This window comes from Geotrypetes seraphini, chromosome 2, assembly GCF_902459505.1.
Source record: "Geotrypetes seraphini chromosome 2, aGeoSer1.1, whole genome shotgun sequence".
Taxonomy (NCBI): Eukaryota; Metazoa; Chordata; class Amphibia; order Gymnophiona; family Dermophiidae; genus Geotrypetes; species Geotrypetes seraphini.
The window spans coordinates 290,585,370-290,608,290 of record NC_047085.1 but is presented as its reverse complement, the minus strand read 5'-3'; the positions used below and the strand labels follow the sequence as shown (position 1 = coordinate 290,608,290).

The window sequence follows — 22,921 nt, the reverse complement described above, 5'->3', positions numbered from 1 at the left end:
CAGCTAAGAACCGGGCAAGGCCCGACGGCCCTCCCACCGCCCTCAGGACGACCCCGCTACACGCCACACACTGGTGCTGCGACAACCTGAGCACAACACAAGCCGCACCAGAGCGGGGAAATGGGTGCGACCAGTGCGCAGGGCCACACCAGAGAGGCGCGACTAACGCCAGCCACCACGCTGAACCTTGGCACGCTCAGTCCCCCCCTCCCGCTCTTCTGCTCTCTGAGGGCCGCGGGAGTCAGGGCTGCTCACCTTCCTCGGCGGTTTCCATCTTGCCTCACTCCGGTGACGCAGACTCTCAGATCCCAGTCTCTGGTCCGCAGGCTCAGTCGCGGGCGCGCGGCCGATCTACGTTAACATCCTTGCCCTTTGCCCCTCCCCTCTCCCGCACGCACGCACCGACGCGACAGGCGACGTCCACAGTGAGAGCGAGGAAAGTGAGGAAGCGCGCATGGGCGGAACTTGAAATAGGGTTTTCTCTTTCCCCTCATCCTTTGCTTTACTTTGCCTCTATGGATACACAGGCAAGCGTATGACAAAAGGCGTGCCGACGACGGCTATACGTACGTGCGACGACGTTTTAGCAGGTCGTGTGCTGTTGGCGTCCTTTTTCTTGCTTCTTGGGAAACGTGAAAAAGCACAGTTACTTATCGTAACAGGTGTTATCCAGGGACAGCAGGCAAACTTGGGTCATCCCTCCCCTTTAGAATCACTGAGATCTGGAATAAACCAATGCGGTTTGAGGGGAGGATTGACATGGAAAAGTCCTTTCATGAATCTGGAAACCACAGGATGTGCAGAAAGAGGTTTCCCTTGAAGAGGCTGGTGGAAAGCAGCAATTGCACTATACTGCACTATATACTTTTATTGTTTATTACCAGCAATATAGTTTATACTGATCTTCTGCTTACTTGTCTATTTTGAGTGTTCAATTCTTTTTATCTATTTCCTTTCTGTGTTACTTGTTCAGTGGATTTTTGTATTCCTTTAAATAAATAAAAAGATTGAACACAAAAGGATGTCTTGGCAGCTAACATCTTTTGTAATGTCTTTATTGAAATTATTTTTTTTTTTTGTCTTATTGTAATCTGTTTAAGTGGAATAGAAATTGTTAAAATAAATAATATGTATACAGACAGCAAAATATGCTCTGATACAAATAGGCAAAAAAGTTTGTGTATAACTGATCAAAAATCCAAGAGTATTTTAGAGCACCACGCCAGATGCAGCACCAAGTCCAATGAAGTTGGCAGCTTATGATCTGATCAGTAAGAAAACCAGAACAGTCTCTCTTTGGAGGTGTTTCTTCATCTGGAACCCCCCCCCCCCCTCCTCGAATGTGCTGTCTCTTGGTTAATATCCTACATTTCAACAATGCACTAGTTGTGAACATTTACTGAGATGACACAGTGTTAGCTGATTGATGTGGACCCATTTAAGGACATAGAAACATGATGGCAAATAAAGGCCAAATGGCCCATCTAGTCTGCCCATCTGCAGTAACCATTATCTCTTTCTCTAAGAGATCCCAGACTCTATCCCTATCTCAGGCCCTTTTGAATTAAAACACAGTCTCTGTCTCCACCACCTCATCTGGGAGACTGTTCCATGCTTCTACCACCCTTTCTGTAAAAAAGTATTTCCTTAGATTACTCCGGAGCCTATTACCTCTTAACTTCATCCTATGCCCTCTCATTGCCAAGTTTTCTTTCAAATGAAAGAGACTCGACTCATGCAGATTTATATTATGTAGATATTTAAACATCTCTTTCATATCTCCCCTCTCCCGCCTTTTCATCAAAGTATAAAGATTGGGATCTTTAAGTCTGTCCCCATACGCCTCATGACAAAGACCACGCACTATTTTAGTAGCCTTCCTATGGACCGACTCCATCCTTTTTATATCTTTTTGAAGGTGTGGCCTCCAGACTTTTACCCAATATTCTAAATGAGGTCTCACCAAAGTCATACAGGGGCATCAGTACCTCCTTTTTCCTACTGGCCATACCTCTCCCTATGCACCCTAGCATCCTTCTAGCTTTCGCTGTCACCTTTTCAACCTGTTTGGCCACCTTAAGATCATTACACCCAAGTCCTGCTCTTCCTTTGTGCATGTCAAACTAATGGAAGGCCTCTTAGCAAAACTTCTCACCGAATACGTAGAAACCCACAACATTCTTCACCCCTCACAATCAGGCTTCAGAGGCAACACAGTACAGAAATACTACTAGTCTCTCTCCTAGACATAGCCAAACACTGAAGGAAAGGCAAAAAATGCTACTCATACAACTCGATCTCACAGCGGCATTTGACCTAGGAGATCACGACATCCTACTACAAACACTGGAGGCAATAGGAATCACAGGCAAAGTCTACAATTGGTTTGAAGGATTCCTCCGCTCAAGAAGATACTGACTCCTGGCAGCTGGTAACCTCCTCCACAAGAAAACACGGAAGTCCTTCTTCTTTTTCTTCTCCTGTCTCCTTCTCTTGCACACAGGGCAGCCCTACATCGACCCCACTAATAACCTTGAGGAAAAAATGACCACCAGGATGGTCTCGGGACTCAAGAACCTCCCATATGAGGAAAGACTGAATAAACTGCAACTATACTCGCTCGAGGAACGTAGAGAGAGGGGGGACATGATTGAGACTTTTAAATATATCACGGGCCGCATCGAGGTGGAAGACGATATCTTCTTTCTTAAAGGACTTACAACCACAAGAGGTCATCCGCTGAAAATCAAAGGTGGGCAATTTCATGGCGACACCAGGAAGTATTTCTTCACCGAAAGGGGAGTCGATCATTGGAATGAACTTCCATTGCAGGTGATTAACACCAGCAGTGTGCTCAATTTCAAAAAGAAATGGGATATGTATGTGGGATCTCTAGCCGGGTGAAGTCTGGGGGTGGGTCATTAGCGTGGGCAGACTTGATGGGCTAGAGCCCTTTTCTGCCGTCATGACTAAAAGCAAACAATGAACAATCCTTGCGGAGTCTCCCAAGGTTCCCCACTATCACCAACACTCTTCAACCTTTACATAGCCACACTTGGCACATGCTTAGACAAGGTATAACGTCATACAGCTAAGCAGATGATATCACCATCCTCTTGTCTTTCGACCATACGCTGAGAGATTGGAGAAACTGGGTCTCTTTTCCCTTTGAGAAGAGGAGACTTAGAGGAGATATGATAGAGACTTACAAGATCATGAAGGGCATAGAGAGAGTAGAGAGGGACAGATTCTTCAAACTTTCAAATAATAAAAGAACAAGAGGGCATTCTGAAAAATTGAAAGGGGACAGATTCAAAACAAATGCTAGGAAGTTATTCTTTACCCAGCGTGTGGTGGACACCTGGAATGCGCTTCCAGAGGATGTAATAGGGCAGAATACGGTACCAGGGTTTAAGAAAGGATTGGACAATTTCCTGCTGAAAAAGGGTATAGATAGAGAATTACTGCACAGATGCCCCTTCCCTGCACTCTTCTCCCCCTGCTCGTTCTCCACCCCCCTCTGTCGTGTGTGTGTGCCCCTTTCCCCTTTTTAACTTTTCAGGGGTGAGCAGCATCACCAAGTTGCTGCCCATGTCGGCTCTCCCTTTGACGTAACTTCCTAGGTGTGGAACCCAGAAGTGATATCGGAGGGAGAGCCAACAATGGTGTGAGCAGCAGGTTAGAGTTGCTGCTCACACTGGCAACGAGCTAGAGGTATGGTGGAGGGAAGTGAAGGCATGCACGCAACAAGGGTAGAAGTGGGAAGGAGCTGAGGGGGCAGAGCGGAGGAGGGGCGCCAGTGCCTTCACCAAGATGGCACCTGGGGCGGACCATTGCCCCCCATTATTACACCACTGTCAGGATGTGCTTTTTTAAAAAAATTATTTTCTGATCAAACACAATCAAATTAATGGGAAAAAAAATTCAATTTGCACACTTTTTTCAACTATAGTTTTTTTTCTGGACACTCCTAATGGGCATAGATGAGGACCTTTAGCCAGAGATTGGGCAAGGTAATGGGTTTCCTATCTAGGTAAACCTTTAGCCTTACACTCTGCTCACCCTTCTCAAGTAGCTTTCAGACTTCTAGGCTGCAGCTCTCCAAGGTTTTGTTAATTCAACTCAGTAGTCAATTATCACATAACATAAAAACTGGTTACAGTATGTGCTAATGGTTCTTCAAGTTTATATGGCATCCGGATTAGAGGTCTGCACGGGAACGGGGATCATGGGAATCCCCCCTAAACCATGGGACTCCCACGGGGACCCCCATCTGGCCCAGGGGACTCCCATGGGGACCCCCCTCTAGCCAACGGGACTCCCATGGGGATGGAAGGCTTTGGTAGCAGGGTTCGTCCATATAATATAATGTACACGTCAGCCTTAGTAAAAGAGGGGGTTTATAAGTTAATTACCTGAACAGAAAACAAAAAAAGGGTTCCACCAAAGAGATTCCACAAGGAAAACAGCAGCGCAAACACAAAAGAAACTGTAGAATTGATGATCCTGTCAGAAGTAATTGCTGCTTTTTATGGGGACGGGTGGGGATGGAGGTAATTCCTTGCGGGGATGGGTGGGGACGGAGAGAATTGTGACGGGGACGGGTGGGGACGGAGAGGATCCTGGTGGTGACGGGAGGCGATGGGTGGAATTTCTGTCCCCGCGCAACTCTCTAATCAGGATCTGTTGTTTTGCTTTGACTTCAGCTTCTCTTTGCTGACTCCAAGAAACTGCAGCTCTAGGCAATTGCCTAGACTTATTTAAAGATTGGGCCTGCCCTGCCTTTCACCACTTGCAGGCTTGCAAGATCTTCAGATGATAGGGCATTGCCTCTAGGAGTGTACCAAATATTTGTATTCTTTTTTTATTTGGCCCTGAAGATATTCGTATTCTGCAGAATAGTGATTTAAATTTGAGCATGAATAAACACTTGATCTCTGATTTCACATTGCTTCTTTTATTATTTGTTATGTAAAGCTCAACACACATTATTTATATTCAGCAGAATAGTAAAATATGCTATTCGGTACAGTTCTAATTTGTTGCCTTCTTGATCCACCTGCAATTATTGCTGTAGTTGTCTTCTTGTGTTTGCACAAGAAATACACATGTGCAAATAGGAGAAACATTTCAGGTTTATTTCTCGTTCTCTCCCCGAACTTTATTTTCATAGTGGAGTGCTTTTTTAAATAATGATTTTTCTCCTTGACATTATAAACTTCGGCTTGGAATATCTGAAACCAATGAGAATCTGATGAGATAAAGCTGTTTTCTCCTAACTCACAGCAGGGAGGCTGGAAATGTACTTTTTATTCTTGGAGACTCAAGGACACACACTGTGCTCGGCTTTCTTTTAAACGACAACGCCTCTTCTGCTTGTGCAGTTTCTAATCTTGTAGAGCAATGGTTCTCAACCCTGTCCTGGAGGACTATCCGCCAATCGGGTTTTCGGGATAGCCCTAATAAATATGCATGAGACAGATTTGTATATAATGGAGGTGACAGGCATGCAAATCTACTCCATGCATATTCATTAGGGCTATCTCAAAAACCCGACTGGCTGAGGGTCCTTCAGGACTGGGTTGGGAACCACTGTTAGAGTCCTGAGCAACCTACTGACTTTGTTTTCCTTCCATTTCATCTAGATTAGAACCATATTTTTTTTTCTACCTATTTCAAATCATTAGCAAGTTACACGGCAAAAGGATAGGGTCTGCGTATTTTTTAAATAGAAATGTCCAGATTTTCAGTATTTTATTTGCTTTGCCTTTTACTTATGACCATACATAATTATGTGATATAGTAAAATATACTGTTCTGAAAAGCTGTAACTACAAACAAGTTAAAAATCCCGATCTACTTTAATTAGGCGACATGATATGAATTTGAAAGGGGGGGGGGGAGTTACCACAAGATGGTTAGGCACAGATATTTTTTAATGTAGCTAGAAAAAGCGATTGCCGTTTTCCTTCACTTCTTAACCCATCAACAGCACAGATTATTAGAAGTTGTGCAGGCAAGCAGCAACGTACAGCGCGGCGCCGTGGCTTAGTTGGTTAAAGCGCCTGTCTAGTAAACAGGAGATCCTGGGTTCGAATCCCAGCGGTGCCTTGGACTTTTTCTCTGCATACATTTTTTGATTTATACTTATTTTTCTTCCCCTCCCCCCCCTATGGCTTTATTCCCAAAGTTTTATCACCCAGCTGCTCCCCATCTTGAAACCTCATATTTATGGTTTAATTTTTCTACTGGGTTGACGTTATTAGGCTTGTTAAAGTCCTAGTATAAAATAGGCTCTTAATACAGCAAGTAAAATAAGCTGCCTATTTTCTTTTTCTGTTTGGGTGGGGGTTGGAGGAAACAAATGTAACTTTAAGTGTCAGCTTTTCCGCAAACAAACGTCCGTTCCACGCTAGTTGGCGACGAGAGGGAAGCTAGTTTACCGAGTGGTTTCTTCTTTTAATAGCCGCTTTATAATTAGAGTCCAGGACCGTAGTTCCAAAGGCCCAGAAGGAAATCTAAACGGTTCTTTCAATCAATATCATTTTTTTTTTAATGTAAGAAAAAGTGCACAACATTAATTGCAAAGGACTCATCTACTGGAGGAATATTCACCAGGAATAACAGCTCTGTTCAACATGCATTCAGAGGAAGCACAGCCTTATGAGCCTGAGTGCTGTCTCATAAACACCATGTAGCCAGGCTGCATTTTCACATTCCTATTCAGGAGTCCTGGTTGACTGTTTAATTGAAAGTATGTTTGGGAACAGCAAAGTAAAACGTTCATAGGAAAATAACAGTATAAGTGCTAATTTCAGAGTGGTTCTTAAGGTATATGGGCTTAGTGTATCCACCATATTTTGTGACAAAATACATATCATCTCTTTTTAAATACTGTGCAAGATGTCTTCTTTATCAGTATTTCCAACTGCAACAGAATGGAATCATGTCTATTTCTAATTCTATTTCTATTTTTTATGCTGCTTTTCATTACCGATTTTAATTACCAGTGCACAGCTTGGTGGGTTTTGTCCTGCAGAATACATTTGAGTGAAGTTGAGAAAACTAGGGCTAAGCTGACTTATAGAATCTCATGAGCACATGCTGGTTCTTTAGGTTTATGAAAGTTGGGGATACAATGTGTTTGTTCAGATCTCATTTTAGAAACCCTGCTTCATAGAATATCAGCTCTGTTAGTACTCTGGATCCTTGAATAGCCTGAGGTTCAAATCTACTTCCTGACTTAGTAATACAGTAAAACCTTGGTTTGCAAGTGTTTTGCAAGACAAGCAAAAATTTTATTAAATTTTGACTTGATATATAATCAATGTCTTGCAATACAAGTACATATAGTATTTTGTATTAAAGTTTTTGGGTTGTGGAACAAATCGTCTGAGTTTCCATCATTTTCTATGGGGAAATTTGCTTTGATATACGAGTACTTTGGATTACAAGCATGCTTCTAGAACAAATTATTCTTGCAAACCAAGGTTTTACTGTAGTTGTATAATAATAATAATCAAAAGGCCATCTTCAGCTACTATAGATCTGTGAAATTTAAGCCAAATACACTTCTCCCTCCGTATCCACAGGGGTTAGGGGCAGAGCCGGCCCATGAATATTAAAAAAACGCAAATAATATTCGGGCCGGCTCTGACTCACTCCCCCCCCCCATTTCCCCCCGGCATCCTTTAAGCCTTACCTGGTGGTCTAGCGGGTTTTCGGGGCAGGAGCGATCTTCCTACGCTCCTGCCTCATGCAGATCACTAATAGGAAATGGCTGTTGTGAGCACCCCAATTCTCTACTTACCAACAAGCATGGTGGATAACACTCCCCCGACCGCAATGAGTCGACTAGTATGCTAAGACCAAGAATAATCTTCGCAAACTCTTACAGCTCCTCGCCATGATTGGCTGCCGCAACTCCCATAACCGTTGTTGACTCCCTTATCTGCTCCTCGCAAAGCAACCTAATCAAAGCCAAACCCTGCCCCAGGCACAAATGAGATCCGACAACCCGGCACACTTATGCAAAGCCCAGTCGCTGCTTACGCAACGGACTGCTTCTTTCCCCCTGCCCGCACCGCCATTTCCTAAGAGTGATCTGCACGGGGCAGGAGCGTATGAAGATCGCTCCTGCCCCGAAAACCCACTAGCCCAACAGATAAGGCTTAAGGGATTCCAGGGGAAAGCGGGAGGGAGGCGGGGAAGATCCAGAATACAGCTTTAATTTAAAAAAATAAAAATAAAAAATTTTTAAATCGCAAATAACCGAATCCGTGGATGCTAAAACCGCGGATTCAGATGGAGAAGTGTAATACCATTTTGGTTGGAGAAGCAAAACAAACCATTCTTTGCCTCTGCCTCATGCTCTTTAGTTGCTGATGCTATGTTGAGCAAAATGTTGGTATGGCCACTGCCCCATTCTGCACCCCAGTCCACCCCACCTCCACCCCATTCTGTGGTCCACCCCATTCTGCTGACTGTGGGAAGCAGGACTGGTGCTCATGCTCTCTAGGTCACCATGCTGATGTAGTTAGTTTAAGATTAATAAATTACAATAATTTTACTGGTTTGACACCGTTTTTGCATTTTGAGGAAGTAAAAAATCCATGTTTAAACATTTATCTCCCCCCCCACCCAAAAAAGTAATGGTAAATTTGTGAGTTTCCTTATAGTTTCAAAATGTGGTTTAATTACTTCAGATTAAAACTGGATCAGGCAGGACCTAAACATAAACTTCTCTGGGTAGCAGCAAGGAACATCTAGAGTCAAACCGAATCATTAGGTCCTAACAGTCAAAAATAAACAACCGTGGAGGGATATAATAAAAAAATACATCTAAGTCCGTTTTGGGCTTAAGTCATTGGTCGTCCAAAGTCAGCAACATCTAAAGTCCATTCTCGAAAAATACATCCCCCCCAATTTTATTTTATTTTTTTGAGAATCGTCTAATTGTAGATTCAGCTGTTTGATCGTCCAGACCGCTAAGTCGTCTATCTGTATACCCCATTCTCGTCCAAAAAATCATCCAAGTCAAAAACGCCTAGAACAAGACCTTTTGGACGTGGAAGAGTCAGCAAAATGATGTTGCCAGACATGGCAACAGAGTAGTGGGGCACCTTATAGGGCACTGCTGTGAACTTCACAAAAAGGATGCCACATAAACATCTCACCACAACTCCCATATAAGTAATATTGAGCCCTGCAAAACAACACCAAAACCTACTAGACCCACCGTTCTACCACCCCAATAGCCCTTATGGCTGTAGGTGCCACCTATATGGCAGTTCAATAGGGTTTTGGTGGGTTCAAATGTTTTACCATGAATGCAGTAGTTAGAGTGGCTTATGGACCCGGATCCTCCTCTCTATAGTTCACTAGCCCCCCCCCCCCCCCCCCCCAAGCTACCTCTATGCAGCTCTACTAGGCTTTCCTATGCCAGGTGCTGATGTTCTGGAGGCAGGTATGTATGCTTTTATTCTGATTTTTATGGCGGTGGGGGGGGGGTCAGTGATCACTGGGGGAGTGTGTCGTGGCCTGTACTTTGTTCCTGCAGTGATTATCTGGTCACTTTGGATACTTTTTTGCCACTTAGACCTGTTTTTAGATGGCCTAAGTCACTACATATAAGCTCAATCTAGGCAGTCTCGTTAAACTTTTGGTTATACTTGTAGTATGACTAAGTCTAGGTCAGCCTACATCCCGCCCAAATCACGCCCTCACCACTCCTCCTAACATGCCCCTTTCAGCTCTGGGCATGTAGCAGCACTAAAAAGGCCTAAGCTGTTTTTAGGTATGTCTAAAACCCTTTTGATTATCAGTACTTTAGGCAGGATTTTAGACGTATTTCTGTTTCAATTATGAGCCCCATAGTGTATATATAGCAATGGTCCTAGGCAATGCCTTGTTGAAAGGCCATTTTTAGAGCTACAGAGTTTTATTTTGGTTTGAGCTCTGAGGTAGGGGAAGAATTAATCTTAACCTTCACACTGAAACCTGATCTTTTCTATTTCTTTCACCATTTGCACATAGACCACATCCTAGAAAAGTAGATTAAAAATTAATTTATTGGGTGTATTATAAGTACAAATACATCTGTCTCAGAGTAGTGAACACATATCCAAGACTTCAGACTCGTTCATTGGAACTTTCAGTTCTTAAATGAAAATCCTCCCTTGGGGTTTTTCACTCCTCAGACACCTGACCTCTCTGGAATGTCCCTCTCCACAAAAGCAGAAGGAAGAGGTTTGAAACTATAGATTGCTAAGTATGACATGTACACTCTGATGCTCAGTGATGGGTGAAATCCTCTCTTCCTTGACTCTTTACACTAGCATCTCCAAATATCACACAGTTTATCACTGCTGATAAGTAGCTTGGGTAATACTTGCAATCACACCTACAGGTTCATAATCCTGTTTGGGTAGCATAACGGGTAGGATATTCCTTGCTTTGGTCCTTCTCCTCTTCTTCTCACAGGTCTCCTGGCTCTAGCCCTTCTTTCCCTCTTGTCTGTGTTTGTAAATTTTTTTTTATGAGTTTATTAGTCTTTTAAAGTTAGTATTTGCCCTAGTGTTGTGTGTTTTTAAACTGTATTTTAGTTAATAGACGGTTTTAACATTTTTGTACACCACCTAGAAGGTTTGATTAGGCAGTATAAGAAATTTTAAATAAACTTGAAGCTTGAAACTCTTGCCTGCTTCACAGTAATACAGTAACACCATAAATGACGGCAGAAAATACCTTCTTGGCCTATCCAGTCTGCCCAACAAAGTAACCAGGGTGGCAGCCGTCACTCTGTGCAGGCCCATCACCCATGTCTAAATGCTGGTTGTGAAGTCACCACCATGCCATTCAAATAGGCAGCTATACATGATAGGGATGTTGATGGTATATAACCAAGACTTCAAATATTGCTGACCAGTATTGAACTTACTAGTCAAAAGACAAAAGAAAGAATATAATTGAAGTTAATTTTGTAAAGTTTGTTGATTTTATGTGTTGGATTATGTGTTGATTTTATGTTTTGTATAATGTGTTGATTTTTTTTGTATATTGTGTATTTTAAACTTGTTTTAGATTGTAAGCTGCCTTGAAGGTTTTCCCTAGGGGGGAATAGAAAACTTTTATTAAACTTGGAAAGATGCCTTTCCCGGAGGAGGGGCCAAAATGGCAGATTGACTACTGACGGTGTTTGTTGGAGAAAGGCGAAGTTGAAAATGCCTCATGCGAAGACAAAGGGGATTGTCCAGACTGTATCCTCTCCGGCTCGCAGTTCATCCCCTGTTCAATCCACCCTCAACCAATTCATGGTCGGATCTGAGCCACTCTCTCTTATGGGACACGATACTACTCTGTCCCCACAGGCAGCTATCATACTACCATGTCCAGCACAGGCACGGGTTCAACCTGAAATCGAAGCAGGAACCGAGGAGGTTACTGTTTTTGAAGATCGAGAGGAAGGAAGGTCCGATGAATCAACTGCCTATGCTGTGAATAAAGAAGCAGTTAGTTCCTTAATTGCTTCTCTGGCAGTTACCTTGGAGGGGATTTGGAAGGTTCTGCAAAAGTTTGATGCCACAGTAGAGAAATCAGTACAAGAAATTACAGTTGTCTGGGAAGATTGAGAATTTATCTCATAATCTGGATACATTTAAAAATTAATCTTTAACAACAATAATAATAATTTATTTCTTGTATACCACTCTGCCATTAGTTCTAGGCAGTTCACAACATGTATGTAAATACATTACATTTGTATACACAATTCTATGGGCAGAATTATACATCATGGTTAAAAAAACAACTTAAACATGCTAGTATTAATATCTCAATTAAAAATACAACCTAATTGTTAAAAAAAAAAATTTACAAACACAGCATGATAAAATCATTAAGAAGCTTGAAGATCAACATTCTTGGTTATCAATTAGATGAGTTTTGTGTGTGTGAGTATTGTTCTGCTATGACAATGCGAGGGGGGGGAAGCTGGGCCTTCATCCCCTGTGTGCTTATATGGGTTCATGTCAGCATTTGCTGCTTCTTTGGGATGCCTGGCCTGGATAGTGTACACATAGCGTCCCTAAATGTGAACGGCCTGCACTCCCCAGTTAAGCACTCAAAAGTACTAGCCTATTGTAAGCGACTGAAGGTGGACATTCAGTTGCTACAGGAAATGCACCTCAGGCAGGCCAAGCACCTCAAATTGAAAGTCGGTTGGATAGGAGAGATGGTGTCTTCTTCTTTCACTGGAAGGCAGCATGGAGTAGTCCTGTTGTTCCATAAACATTTGTCCTGTTTGACTCACAAAGTGCTCCAAGACCTGGAGGGGAGATATATAATGTGGTGGGGAGAGATTCTGGGGAGTAAATTTGCGATGTGCTCCAGCTACGCCCCTAACCTCAATTCTCATCAGTTCTTTTCTACCTTGATAGCCAAATCGACAGGGGGGGGGCAGGAATACCTCCTTATTGTAGGGGGCAGTTTTAATATCATGTCTGACCCCACAGTTGACTGCAATCCCCCTAGACCGTGACCCAGGGGGACAGGGGAGAAGGGAATAAATTTTTTGATGCATGAGCTTGAATTGTTTGACATTTGGAAGGTCCTCCACCTGGAAGACCATAATTTTACCCATTATTCGTATGTGCACAAGATCCATACTTGTTTGGGCTTGATTCTTCTAGCTCAGCCTCTGTTGGCCTGTGTTAGAGCCACTGATATTGAAGACACTGTGGTGTCCGACCATGGCATGACATGGGGTTGGCAGCGGGACCCACCACACGGAATGGAAAATGAATTCCACGTTGTATCTGGACAAGGATTTTCATGTCTTTCTTCAGGAGGCCTGGAATCAATTTTTGTCTGAGAATCCTACTGAGGGCATCCACCCAGTTACCTATTGGGAAGTCGCCAAGGCTGTAATGGAGGGCAGAATACTCTACCTGAACTCAGGCTTGTGACACTGAACTGGTATCTCTCTCACAACATCTGAATTCCTTGCGCAGATCATACTTGTGACGCCCCTTACCTAATATTCAGCTGTAGTGCACCACGGTAAGGAAGCATATTAATGAGCTCTTGGACCAGCAGGCCCAACGGGATATTCAATTGTATAAATATCAATTTCATCAATGGGGTAACAGTGCCAGTAAGATGCTGGCGCATCTTATCAAGCCCAAGTCCTCCAAACAGTATATCTCTCGTTTGAAGTCCCCCTCTGGTGCCCCCAGGGTGGATCCTCATGCTATCCAGGAGACCTTTTTACAGTTCTACCAATCAATTTGTCACGCCAGACCCCCCTCCACCAACCTGGTCCCCATCAGCCACCCCCCCCACACACACACTTTAAAATATTGTCAGGCCAGAGGCATCCTTCCTGCCTCCAGCCAGCTGGCCTGCCTTCTCACGAATGACAGGCCTGCCCCTTTCTAGTGCATTGTGGAATGCACTGAGGAGGGGCATTAGGCCCTGATTGGCCCAGGCACTTAAGGCTCCTCCCATAGGAAGGGGCCTAAGACACATGAGCTAACCGGAATCTTAGGCCTCATTCGCAGTGCATTCTGGAATGCACAGGCAGTGGGCTAAGATTCCGATTGGCCAGATCCCTTAGGCCAATCCCATGCTTTGAAATGATTATGAATAAATAAAAGGTGGTGAAACGAACAGGATCCGTTTCTTGGTCCCGAAATCGTCCTGCAAAACATTCTGTCATCTATTTCAGACGTCCGGAGGCAATTCCCCTTAGAAAGAAAGATACACAGACAGAGTTCTAAAGGGATAGCCTGTTTTTTTTATTAGTCTGCATTCATTATATATCTTCAGTGGTATTAGCAGATGACGTAAGTACAGACCATATCTAGTGACAGGATACATAGGCTTCAAAGAAGTAATCAAAAAGGAGCAGGATATGTATTTCATTGTTTAAAGCTAAAAGGTGTAAAAAGCTTCCTTTATCTATCTCAACCGGTACATAGTAGTGGGGGGTCGAGCCTTCATTGTCTGAGAGTTAACTTCGTTAACATAAATTAAATGACCTCTTCCCAAACCATTAAGAGAGTAAACACCCAACATTCTACATTTGATTACTTCCAGCATGGACAGAGACAGAAAACTTATCCATTAAAATGTGTCCTTTCATAGACAGAGACAGAAAACCTATCCTTTCCTTTAATCCCCTCTTACGTCATGAAAATGACGTCATAAATGCACAGCATGAGCGTGGAGGGAGAGATATTCTAGATATGTCTCTTGAGGAGGAGTTTTAGGGGCTGTAATTTGAGTCAAACAGCGCAGGAACAGTCTAAAAATTACATAAGCAACAAGAGTGCAGATAATAATAAAGATTATAACAATAAGAAGGTCTTTCACCCACCCCTGCATCCAAATAAAATACAGATCCCAAGGATTAGATAAACCAGAATTACGTTTAAGTTCAACATTCTTATTGATAGTAATAAGGGACTCAAACCTAGCCTTAACCTGGTCTCGGGCCTTGAATTCATCTGGGACCCCTATCTCATCTATGTATAGCTAAAGTGCACTGGCCTATCTACTGGCTGAGTAGTTTAACACGGAGCCGGAGGTCTCCACAGAGCCAGTAAATATCACCTAAAGCAAAATCTAATGCGGCAACACTGAAGCATACCTATAATTTCCAAAAAAGAATACTAGGCTGTAGTTAAATTTCCAGTATGCCTCGGACAATAGTTTCTGATTAATACATTAATACATTAACACATTTTAGCTAATCATGATTTAATCAGGACTACTTGAAACCGTCTTCCTGCCCTCAGGGTTAGAGGTCTGCACGGGAACGGGGATCGCGGGGATCCCGCGGGTCCCGCGGGGATCCCGCGGGTTCCCCCCCTGGCCCACGGGACTCCCACGGGGACGCCCCCTGGCCCACGGGACTCCCACGGGGATGCCCCCCTGACCCACGGGACTCCCACGGGGACGCCCCCTTGCCCACGGGACTCCCACGGGGATGAAAACAACCTACCTAAATTCTGGCGATGCAAGCATGCAGCTTAGTTACAAGTCTGGCGTCGCGTCGGGAAATAGCCATGTTGAGCAGTGAGCTCAGCACGTACACAGATGAAAGCCTTGCTTGCTGATTGGTCCGGCGGCCCCGCCCCACCGTGCCGCCGGACCAATCAGCAAGCAAGGCTTTCATCTGTGTACGTGCTGAGCTCACTGCTCAGCATGGCTATTTCCCGACGCGGGCATTAGGCTGTTTTTTGTCATTTCGGGTGGGGGATGGCAGCGGCAGCAGCAGCCTGAAAAAGAAATCATCCTGGCCGGGTTCGGTGTCATGCTCCGGAGCTTCTACAGCCTTCCTATCTCCTTCTACCTGCGGCTCTCTTCGGCAACTCAGCAGCAGCTTCTGGCGTCGGGGCCTACCCTCTGCGAGTCCCGCTTGTTTCAACTTCCTTTTTCCACAAAGGTGGGACTCGTAGAGGGAAGGCCTCGATGTCGGCAGCTTGTCTTGATCACCGCTGCTGACGAGTTGCTTAAGAGAGCCGCGGAGCAGGGGGGTGTTGCCAGGTGCAGGTAGAAGGGAGAGGGCCAGATGCAGGACTCGTGGGTGAGGGAGGAGAAGAGAGAGGGGAGAGAAACAAAAGGAAATATTTCATACTGGGCTGGGCCGGAGTGGAGAGAGGGTGGAAAGATTCTGGCTACAGGGTGCAGTAACAAAGGAAAAGGGGGGAAAGCTGAAAATAGAGATAGTGACACAAAGAAGAGAAAGGGTAAGCAGGACCTTCTGAATAAGGATAGAGATACAGAGGGGACATGAAGAGGAGGTGAAATAGAGACATAGAAGTAATGCTGAAAAAGTGTGTGTGGGGGGGGGGAGATAAAGACATTGAAAGGGCAAATGGTGAATATGGGGTAAAGACAAGGACAGAGACAAATGAAGATTCTGAAAAAGTGGTGAGATACGGATATAGGTGAGATGGACACAAAGAAGGGTGATGCTGGAAAATAGGTGGAATGGTAATTCTGACAGACACAGAAGGGAAATGCTGGATCAAGGAGAGATGGGGCTCAGGCTGGATGGAATGAGGAGAAATGCCTTGTTGGCCCGGAACTTCCTCTCCTACGTCAGAATTGACGTCAGGGAGCGGAATGCTGGTCAGCGCGACGCTTCTGCAGGGAAAGCTTGGGACAGCGGTGGCTTGGGGACTATTCCCCGATGGCGGTGGCAGCAAACCGAGTGGCTTGGGGGAGGGCACGGAGAAAGAAAGAAAGGGGGCAGACAGAGAGACAGAAAGAAGGGGGAACAGGGAGACAGAAAGAAAAAGTTGGGGGAGAGAATGAGGTCTGGAGGAGAGGAAACATACAGGAGGCTGAAAGAAAGGAAGAAAGATTGGATGCACAGTCAGAAGAAGAAAGTGCAACCAGAGACTCATGAAATCACCAAACAGCAAAGGTAGGAAAAATGATTTTATTTTCAATTTAGTGATCAAAATGTGTCTGTTTTGAGAATTTATATCTGCTGTCTATATTTTGCACTATGGCTCCCTTTTACTAAACCGCAATATTGTTTTTTAGCGCAGGGAGCCTATGAGCATTGAGAGCAGCGCGAGGCATTCAGCGTAACTCCCTGTGCTAAAACCTACTATTGTGGTTTAGTAAAAAGGGAGGGGGTGTATTTGTCTATTTTTGTATTTTGTTACCGAGGTGACATTGCATAGAGTCATCTGCCTTGGGAAATGTATATGGCAGATATCTTTGTTTTGTGTTCAAAAGAAAAGGAAATGCATTTCTGGTTTTATTTCTACAGTGTTGAAGTACTTGTTGGCCCTTGCTGTGACTGGTGGGGATCCCCAAGCACCGCCAGCAGAGGACCTCCTCTAGAGATGGTCAGAACTCCCCTCCACCAAGCGCAGCAGTCGCTGGCAGCATCCATGAGCCACTGAGGTGCCAGCATCTGTGACTCAGGGACGCTACTGCTGCCTGCCAAGCTTGGCAAAAGGGACCCCAGGCCAACTGCAAAGGAAGTCCTCAGCTGACAGTTTGTGGGTTCTCATCAGCTGAGTATTTATATTTTATATTTACATTAGAGGTTCTGGTAGAAACCCATTTACAAAGTATGTATTCTTCCCAATTAATATTTCCAAATTAATAGTCTCTTTGCTTATTTGTAAATGGGTCTCTACCAGAGCCTTTAATTCAGTAGCATAATTAAATAAAATAACTATTTCTGAAGTTTATAGGGAAGGATGGTGACGGAGAGGATTCCTCGCGGGAACGGGTGGGGACGGAGGGGATTCCTCGCGGGGACGGGTGGGGACGGAGGGGATTCCTCGCGGGGACGGGTGGGGACGGAGGGATTCCTCACGGGGACGGGTGGGGACGGAGGGATTCCTCACGGGGACGGGTGGGGATGGGTGGGATTTTGGCGGGGACGGGTGGGGACGGGTGGGATTTCTGTCCCCGCGCAACTCTCTACTCAGGGTCTATCTGCATCCCCATGCCAGAGTCAGATTGATACAATTTCCCATAGGCCTTTGGTGACACCAGCTATGCCAACCGAAAATGCTGAACGCCTGCAACGGCTATGCTGACACCTTCCATATTCTTTGAAATTAAAGCAAACTTGTGGTACCCTTAGCCAGCTTGCCTCGCTTATGCCTTGCCAATCTCTAACAGTATATCATAGCTGTCCTCCAAGCTATGAAGATGAACAGTTCCCATTATGAGTTCAAACCTCTGTCTTAGGTTGCATAGGTCGTATCTATATCTTACCCGTCGTTGAGCGAATGAACGGTGCATAAGAGGTGCAGGAAACTTTCTCAGGAGGCCCAGGCAAAAAGGTACAAGGATGTCATAAGAGAGTATGTAAGTATGGGATATGGGATAATATTATCTCTGACTCTGGTAATGGTAATGCAATAGGCCATGCCAAATTAAAACCAAATTAGAACCAAATTAGCAAGTTGTCAGAGAAGATACTGGAAATTCATGTATAACTGCCTTACAAGCTAAAAGGAACCTTGTGAGAAAAGAAATGTACACGTGTTTCACTCTACAGTAAAGGAGAATCATAACAATACATAGCAAAATTTGTAGAATAGTTAAGATAGGATGAATTAAAACATTAAATACATGGTTTGCAGTGGGCGAATACTCAAAGAAAAGTTCCCAAACTGAGACATGAGCATCTCATAGCAAATTTTCTATAGTTTGTGCAATCTGTCCATTTTCAAAAGTGATAGTATGATTCACTTCTTTGGAGATTTTCTTAAGTTGTTCAATGTAAGTATGGAGTTCAGTAAAGTTCAGCAGCTTTTGGAATGTCTCATTCCCCATTCCAAGAGATAGTGGATGTACAGCATATGAAATAAAGTCTGAAATGTCCATAGAATAGGTTAAATAGGAGGAATTGTACAGCAAAGCGTTCTTAGGATGGTGGCTATTTCCGATGAACAAGAAACATTGTGTACAGCATGTGTGGAAAAGTCTTTGCAGTCAGGGTGCAGGAAGATGAATTAGTCCAGCAGGAACCGGCAGTCTCTTTAAACTGGTGAGATGGGATGAAATGATGTTTGCACAGGATCTGATGTTTGCACAGGATCCTTCAGTCACTGCAAATTAGTGGTATTCACCCTTGAGATGGAATGATGTTTGTGCATACAGGGAGGGATTTGAAAAGAGTCCCGATATCATTCAGCAGCTGTACTCCAGTGTGATCCAAATAAGAGATAGAAAATGGAGGAGAAACCATGTTGCCTGTACTGAATGGAGAGAGAGAGAGAGAGACCAGGTTGCCTGTACTGAATGTGGCAACATGTGACAATATTAATACATTTACTTGTTATAGTTATGGCAAAAGAGAGACAATATTCAAGTACTTAAGGTTCTTAATCAGACATTCCAAAAAGATATGTTTTTGTGTGCCACATATAACTATTATGGCAATTCAGAGAGAACATAATTCTGTACTGAATGTATTTAAAAAAAATTATGTCAGTCAGAAATGTGTACTGAATGGTTCATATCAAGTGAGCACCATAGAATAAACACTGTATAGATATAGAATAAAACCTTTTCTTAAAAATATAACCCCTAACTAAGCTATATTTAGCATATGCAAATTATAGGGAAAAAAGAACATTGCGCATTTGGGCTAGTAAAAAGTGGGAAAAGAGCTAGCTCTAGAAATAGCCAATATTATATATCCTGGGGTACCCCTCAAACCAAAACAAGTAGACAAAACACAGACCACATGGCACAGACAAGACACAAAACACATAGCTCTAGGCTTCAAACTATTCTTCCATCGGTCAAGTGTTCAGAGCTGAACTTATCTCTGGAAATAAACACATTGTTATAGAAAAACAAAACAGAGATGAACACATGAGTAAAGTATATGGACAAATAATGCATATCATAACCATCTCATATTTAGAAAAGCTAATGTCTCTTTGGATCGTCTTTATCTCTGCAGTGACAAAGAGGATCCCTGGAAAACACCAGAAATATCCTAGTGCCAAAACTGGGATGGGCATGCATATATCCGAACCGCTGCTAAGAAAAAGAAAAGAAAAACACATTTTAATTTTGCAACATCCTAATTTCAGCTAAAACAATAGGAAGGAATTTTTTTCCAAATCACAAATGTGCCAGCTGTGGCTTTCCAGATTTTATCTTTAATAGTCCTGATCCTGTTCATGCGTTCGACAATACCGGAACTCTGTGGGTGATATGGGAGATGAAATTTCCACTCAATGCGGAATGCGATAGCTAAATCTTTGCATACTCTGGCAGTGAAAGCAGGACCATTATCTGAGTTGATGTGTGTGGGACATCCCCAACTAGGGATGATTTCGCGAAGTAAAATGTTCACCATAGTCTGAGCAGTTTCATTTGTAGTGGGAAAAAACTTCAGGTTATCGGGAGAACATGTCAACAATAACAAGGGCAGCTTATAGCCCCCCCACACCTCCAAATCTTTTAGAATGAACTACAAAGCAACTAAATTTCGAATGAACAACAAAGTTGGAAAACATCAGTAGTTTTTAGGCCAGAGCAGGAGAATTATTAATAGAGTAGGTAGGAGAGTAGGAAGGCAAGAGAGTAGCAAGGGAAGAGGTAGAGAGAGAATTAAGAGGTCAAAGTAGAAAGGAACCACAAAGCAGCTCAATGTACACATCAACCACAAAGCAGCTCAATGTACACAATAACCACAAAGCACCTAAATGTACACATCAACCATAAAGCAGCTCAATGTACACAACCACAAACCACCTAAAGGTACACATCAACCACAAAGCAGCTCAATGTACACAATAACCACAAAGCACCTAAACGTACACAAGAACCAGAAAGAACCTAAACGTGCACAAGAACCAGAAAACACCTAAAATGTACATCTGATCCACAAAAAAACCTAAATATACAACTTTAACGACAAAGAAAGCTAAATGTACACATGATCTACAATGCAGCTAATGTACACATGATCTACAATGCAGCTAAATGTACACATGAACCACAAAGCAGCTAGAGAGAAATAAGGAAAATATGCATTGACTTTGTTGTACATTATAAATTTAGCTGTTGTGGCCTCCTCATCTCCCCTTATAGCCACACCCATGCCTCCAAACACTTTTAAAATGATCTACAAAGCAACTTAATTTACAATGAACTACCAAGTAAGTGCAGGTATAATGCCAGCGCAGGAGAATTGTTAATGGGGTATGCTTAAAGGCAGAAGCGTAAGAAGACAAGAGAGGGAGGAGGTAGAGAGAGAAATAAGGAAACAAGCATTGACTTGGTAATACATTATAAATTTAGCTGTTGTGGCCTCCTCATCTCCCCTTATAGCCACACCCATGCCTCCAAACACTTTTAAAATGAACTACAAATCAACTAAATTTCGAATGAACAACAAAGTTGAAAAAATCAGTACAGTTTTTAGGCCAGGGCAGGAGAATTGTTAATGGAGGAGGTAGGAGAGTAGCAAAGCAAGAGAGTAGCAAGGTAAGAGAGAGAGGAGGTAGAGAGAGAAATAAGAGGTCAATGTAGAAAGGAACCACAAAGCAGCTCAAAGTACACATCAACCACAAAGCAGCTCAATGTACACATCAACCACAAAGCAGCTCAATGTACACATCAACCACAAAGCACCTAAACATACACAAGAACCAGAAAGAACCTAAACGTACACAAGAAACAGAAAACACCTAAAATGTACATCTGAAACACAAAAAAAGCTAAATAAACAACTGAACCACAAAGCAGCTCAATGTACACATCAACCACAAAGCACCTAAACGTACACAAGAACCAGAAAACACCTAAAATGTACAACTGAAACACAAGAAAAGCTAAATATACAACTGAACCACAATGGAAGCTAAATGTACACATTTACTACAAAGCAGCTAAGTGTACACATGAACCACAAAGCAGCTAGAGAGAAATAAGGAAAATATGCATTGACTTTGTTGTACATTATAAATTTAGCTGTTGTGGCCTCCTCATCTCCCCTTATAGCCACACCCATGCCTCCAAACACTTTTAAAATGATCTACAAAGCAACTTAATTTACAATGAACTACCAAGTAAGTGCAGGTATAATGCCAGCGCAGGAGAATTGTTAATGGGGTATGCTTAAAGGCAGAAGCGTAAGAAGACAAGAGAGGGAGGAGGTAGAGAGAGAAATAAGGAAACAAGCATTGACTTGGTAATACATTATAAATTTAGCTGTTGTGGCCTCCTCATCTCCCCTTATAGCCACACCCATGCCTCCAAACACTTTTAAAATGAACTACAAATCAACTAAATTTCGAATGAACAACAAAGTTGAAAAAATCAGTACAGTTTTTAGGCCAGGGCAGGAGAATTGTTAATGGAGGAGGTAGGAGAGTAGCAAAGCAAGAGAGTAGCAAGGTAAGAGAGAGAGGAGGTAGAGAGAGAAATAAGAGGTCAATGTAGAAAGGAACCACAAAGCAGCTCAAAGTACACATCAACCACAAAGCAGCTCAATGTACACATCAACCACAAAGCAGCTCAATGTACACATCAACCACAAAGCACCTAAACATACACAAGAACCAGAAAGAACCTAAACGTACACAAGAAACAGAAAACACATAAAATGTACATCTGAAACACAAAAAAAGCTAAATAAACAACTGAACCACAAAGCAGCTCAATGTACACATCAACCACAAAGCACCTAAACGTACACAAGAACCAGAAAACACCTAAAATGTACAACTGAAACACAAGAAAAGCTAAATATACAACTGAACCACAATGGAAGCTAAATGTACACATTTACTACAAAGCAGCTAAGTGTACACATGAACCACAAAGCAGCTAGAGAGAAATAAGGAAAATATGCATTGACTTTGTTGTACATTATAAATTTAGCTGTTGTGGCCTCCTCATCTCCCCTTATAGCCACACCCATGCCTCCAAACACTTTTAAAATGATCTACAAAGCAACTTAATTTACAATGAACTACCAAGTAAGTGCAGGTATAATGCCAGCGCAGGAGAATTGTTAATGGGGTATGCTTAAAGGCAGAAGCGTAAGAAGACAAGAGAGGGAGGAGGTAGAGAGAGAAATAAGGAAACAAGCATTGACTTGGTAATACATTATAAATTTAGCTGTTGTGGCCTCCTCATCTCCCCTTATAGCCACACCCATGCCTCCAAACACTTTTAAAATGAACTACAAATCAACTAAATTTCGAATGAACAACAAAGTTGAAAAAATCAGTACAGTTTTTAGGCCAGGGCAGGAGAATTGTTAATGGAGGAGGTAGGAGAGTAGCAAAGCAAGAGAGTAGCAAGGTAAGAGAGAGAGGAGGTAGAGAGAGAAATAAGAGGTCAATGTAGAAAGGAACCACAAAGCAGCTCAAAGTACACATCAACCACAAAGCAGCTCAATGTACACATC

General features: G+C 43.1%; 1 protein-coding gene and 1 non-coding gene across 4 annotated transcripts in view; one reads left to right on the top strand and one right to left on the bottom strand.

The window, feature by feature from the left end:
- The window catches only part of MARCHF6 (membrane associated ring-CH-type finger 6), a 590,605-nt gene extending 590,191 nt beyond the window's left edge, over nt 1-414 (bottom strand). For 2 of the 3 annotated variants that reach the window (XM_033929823.1, XM_033929822.1), the window contains exon 1: nt 256-414. In XM_033929823.1, coding sequence (XP_033785714.1) covers nt 256-274 — 19 coding nt within the window. In that variant the 5' untranslated portion in view covers nt 275-414. The remainder of the gene's footprint in view (nt 1-255) is intronic. The other variant, XM_033929821.1, reaches the window with a different exon arrangement.
- A 5,623-nt stretch (nt 415-6,037) lies between these two features.
- TRNAT-AGU lies at nt 6,038-6,111 on the top strand. The gene has a single exon. It is a non-coding gene; the product is annotated as a tRNA-Thr (tRNA).
- The last annotated feature ends 16,810 nt before the right edge of the window (nt 6,112-22,921 follow it).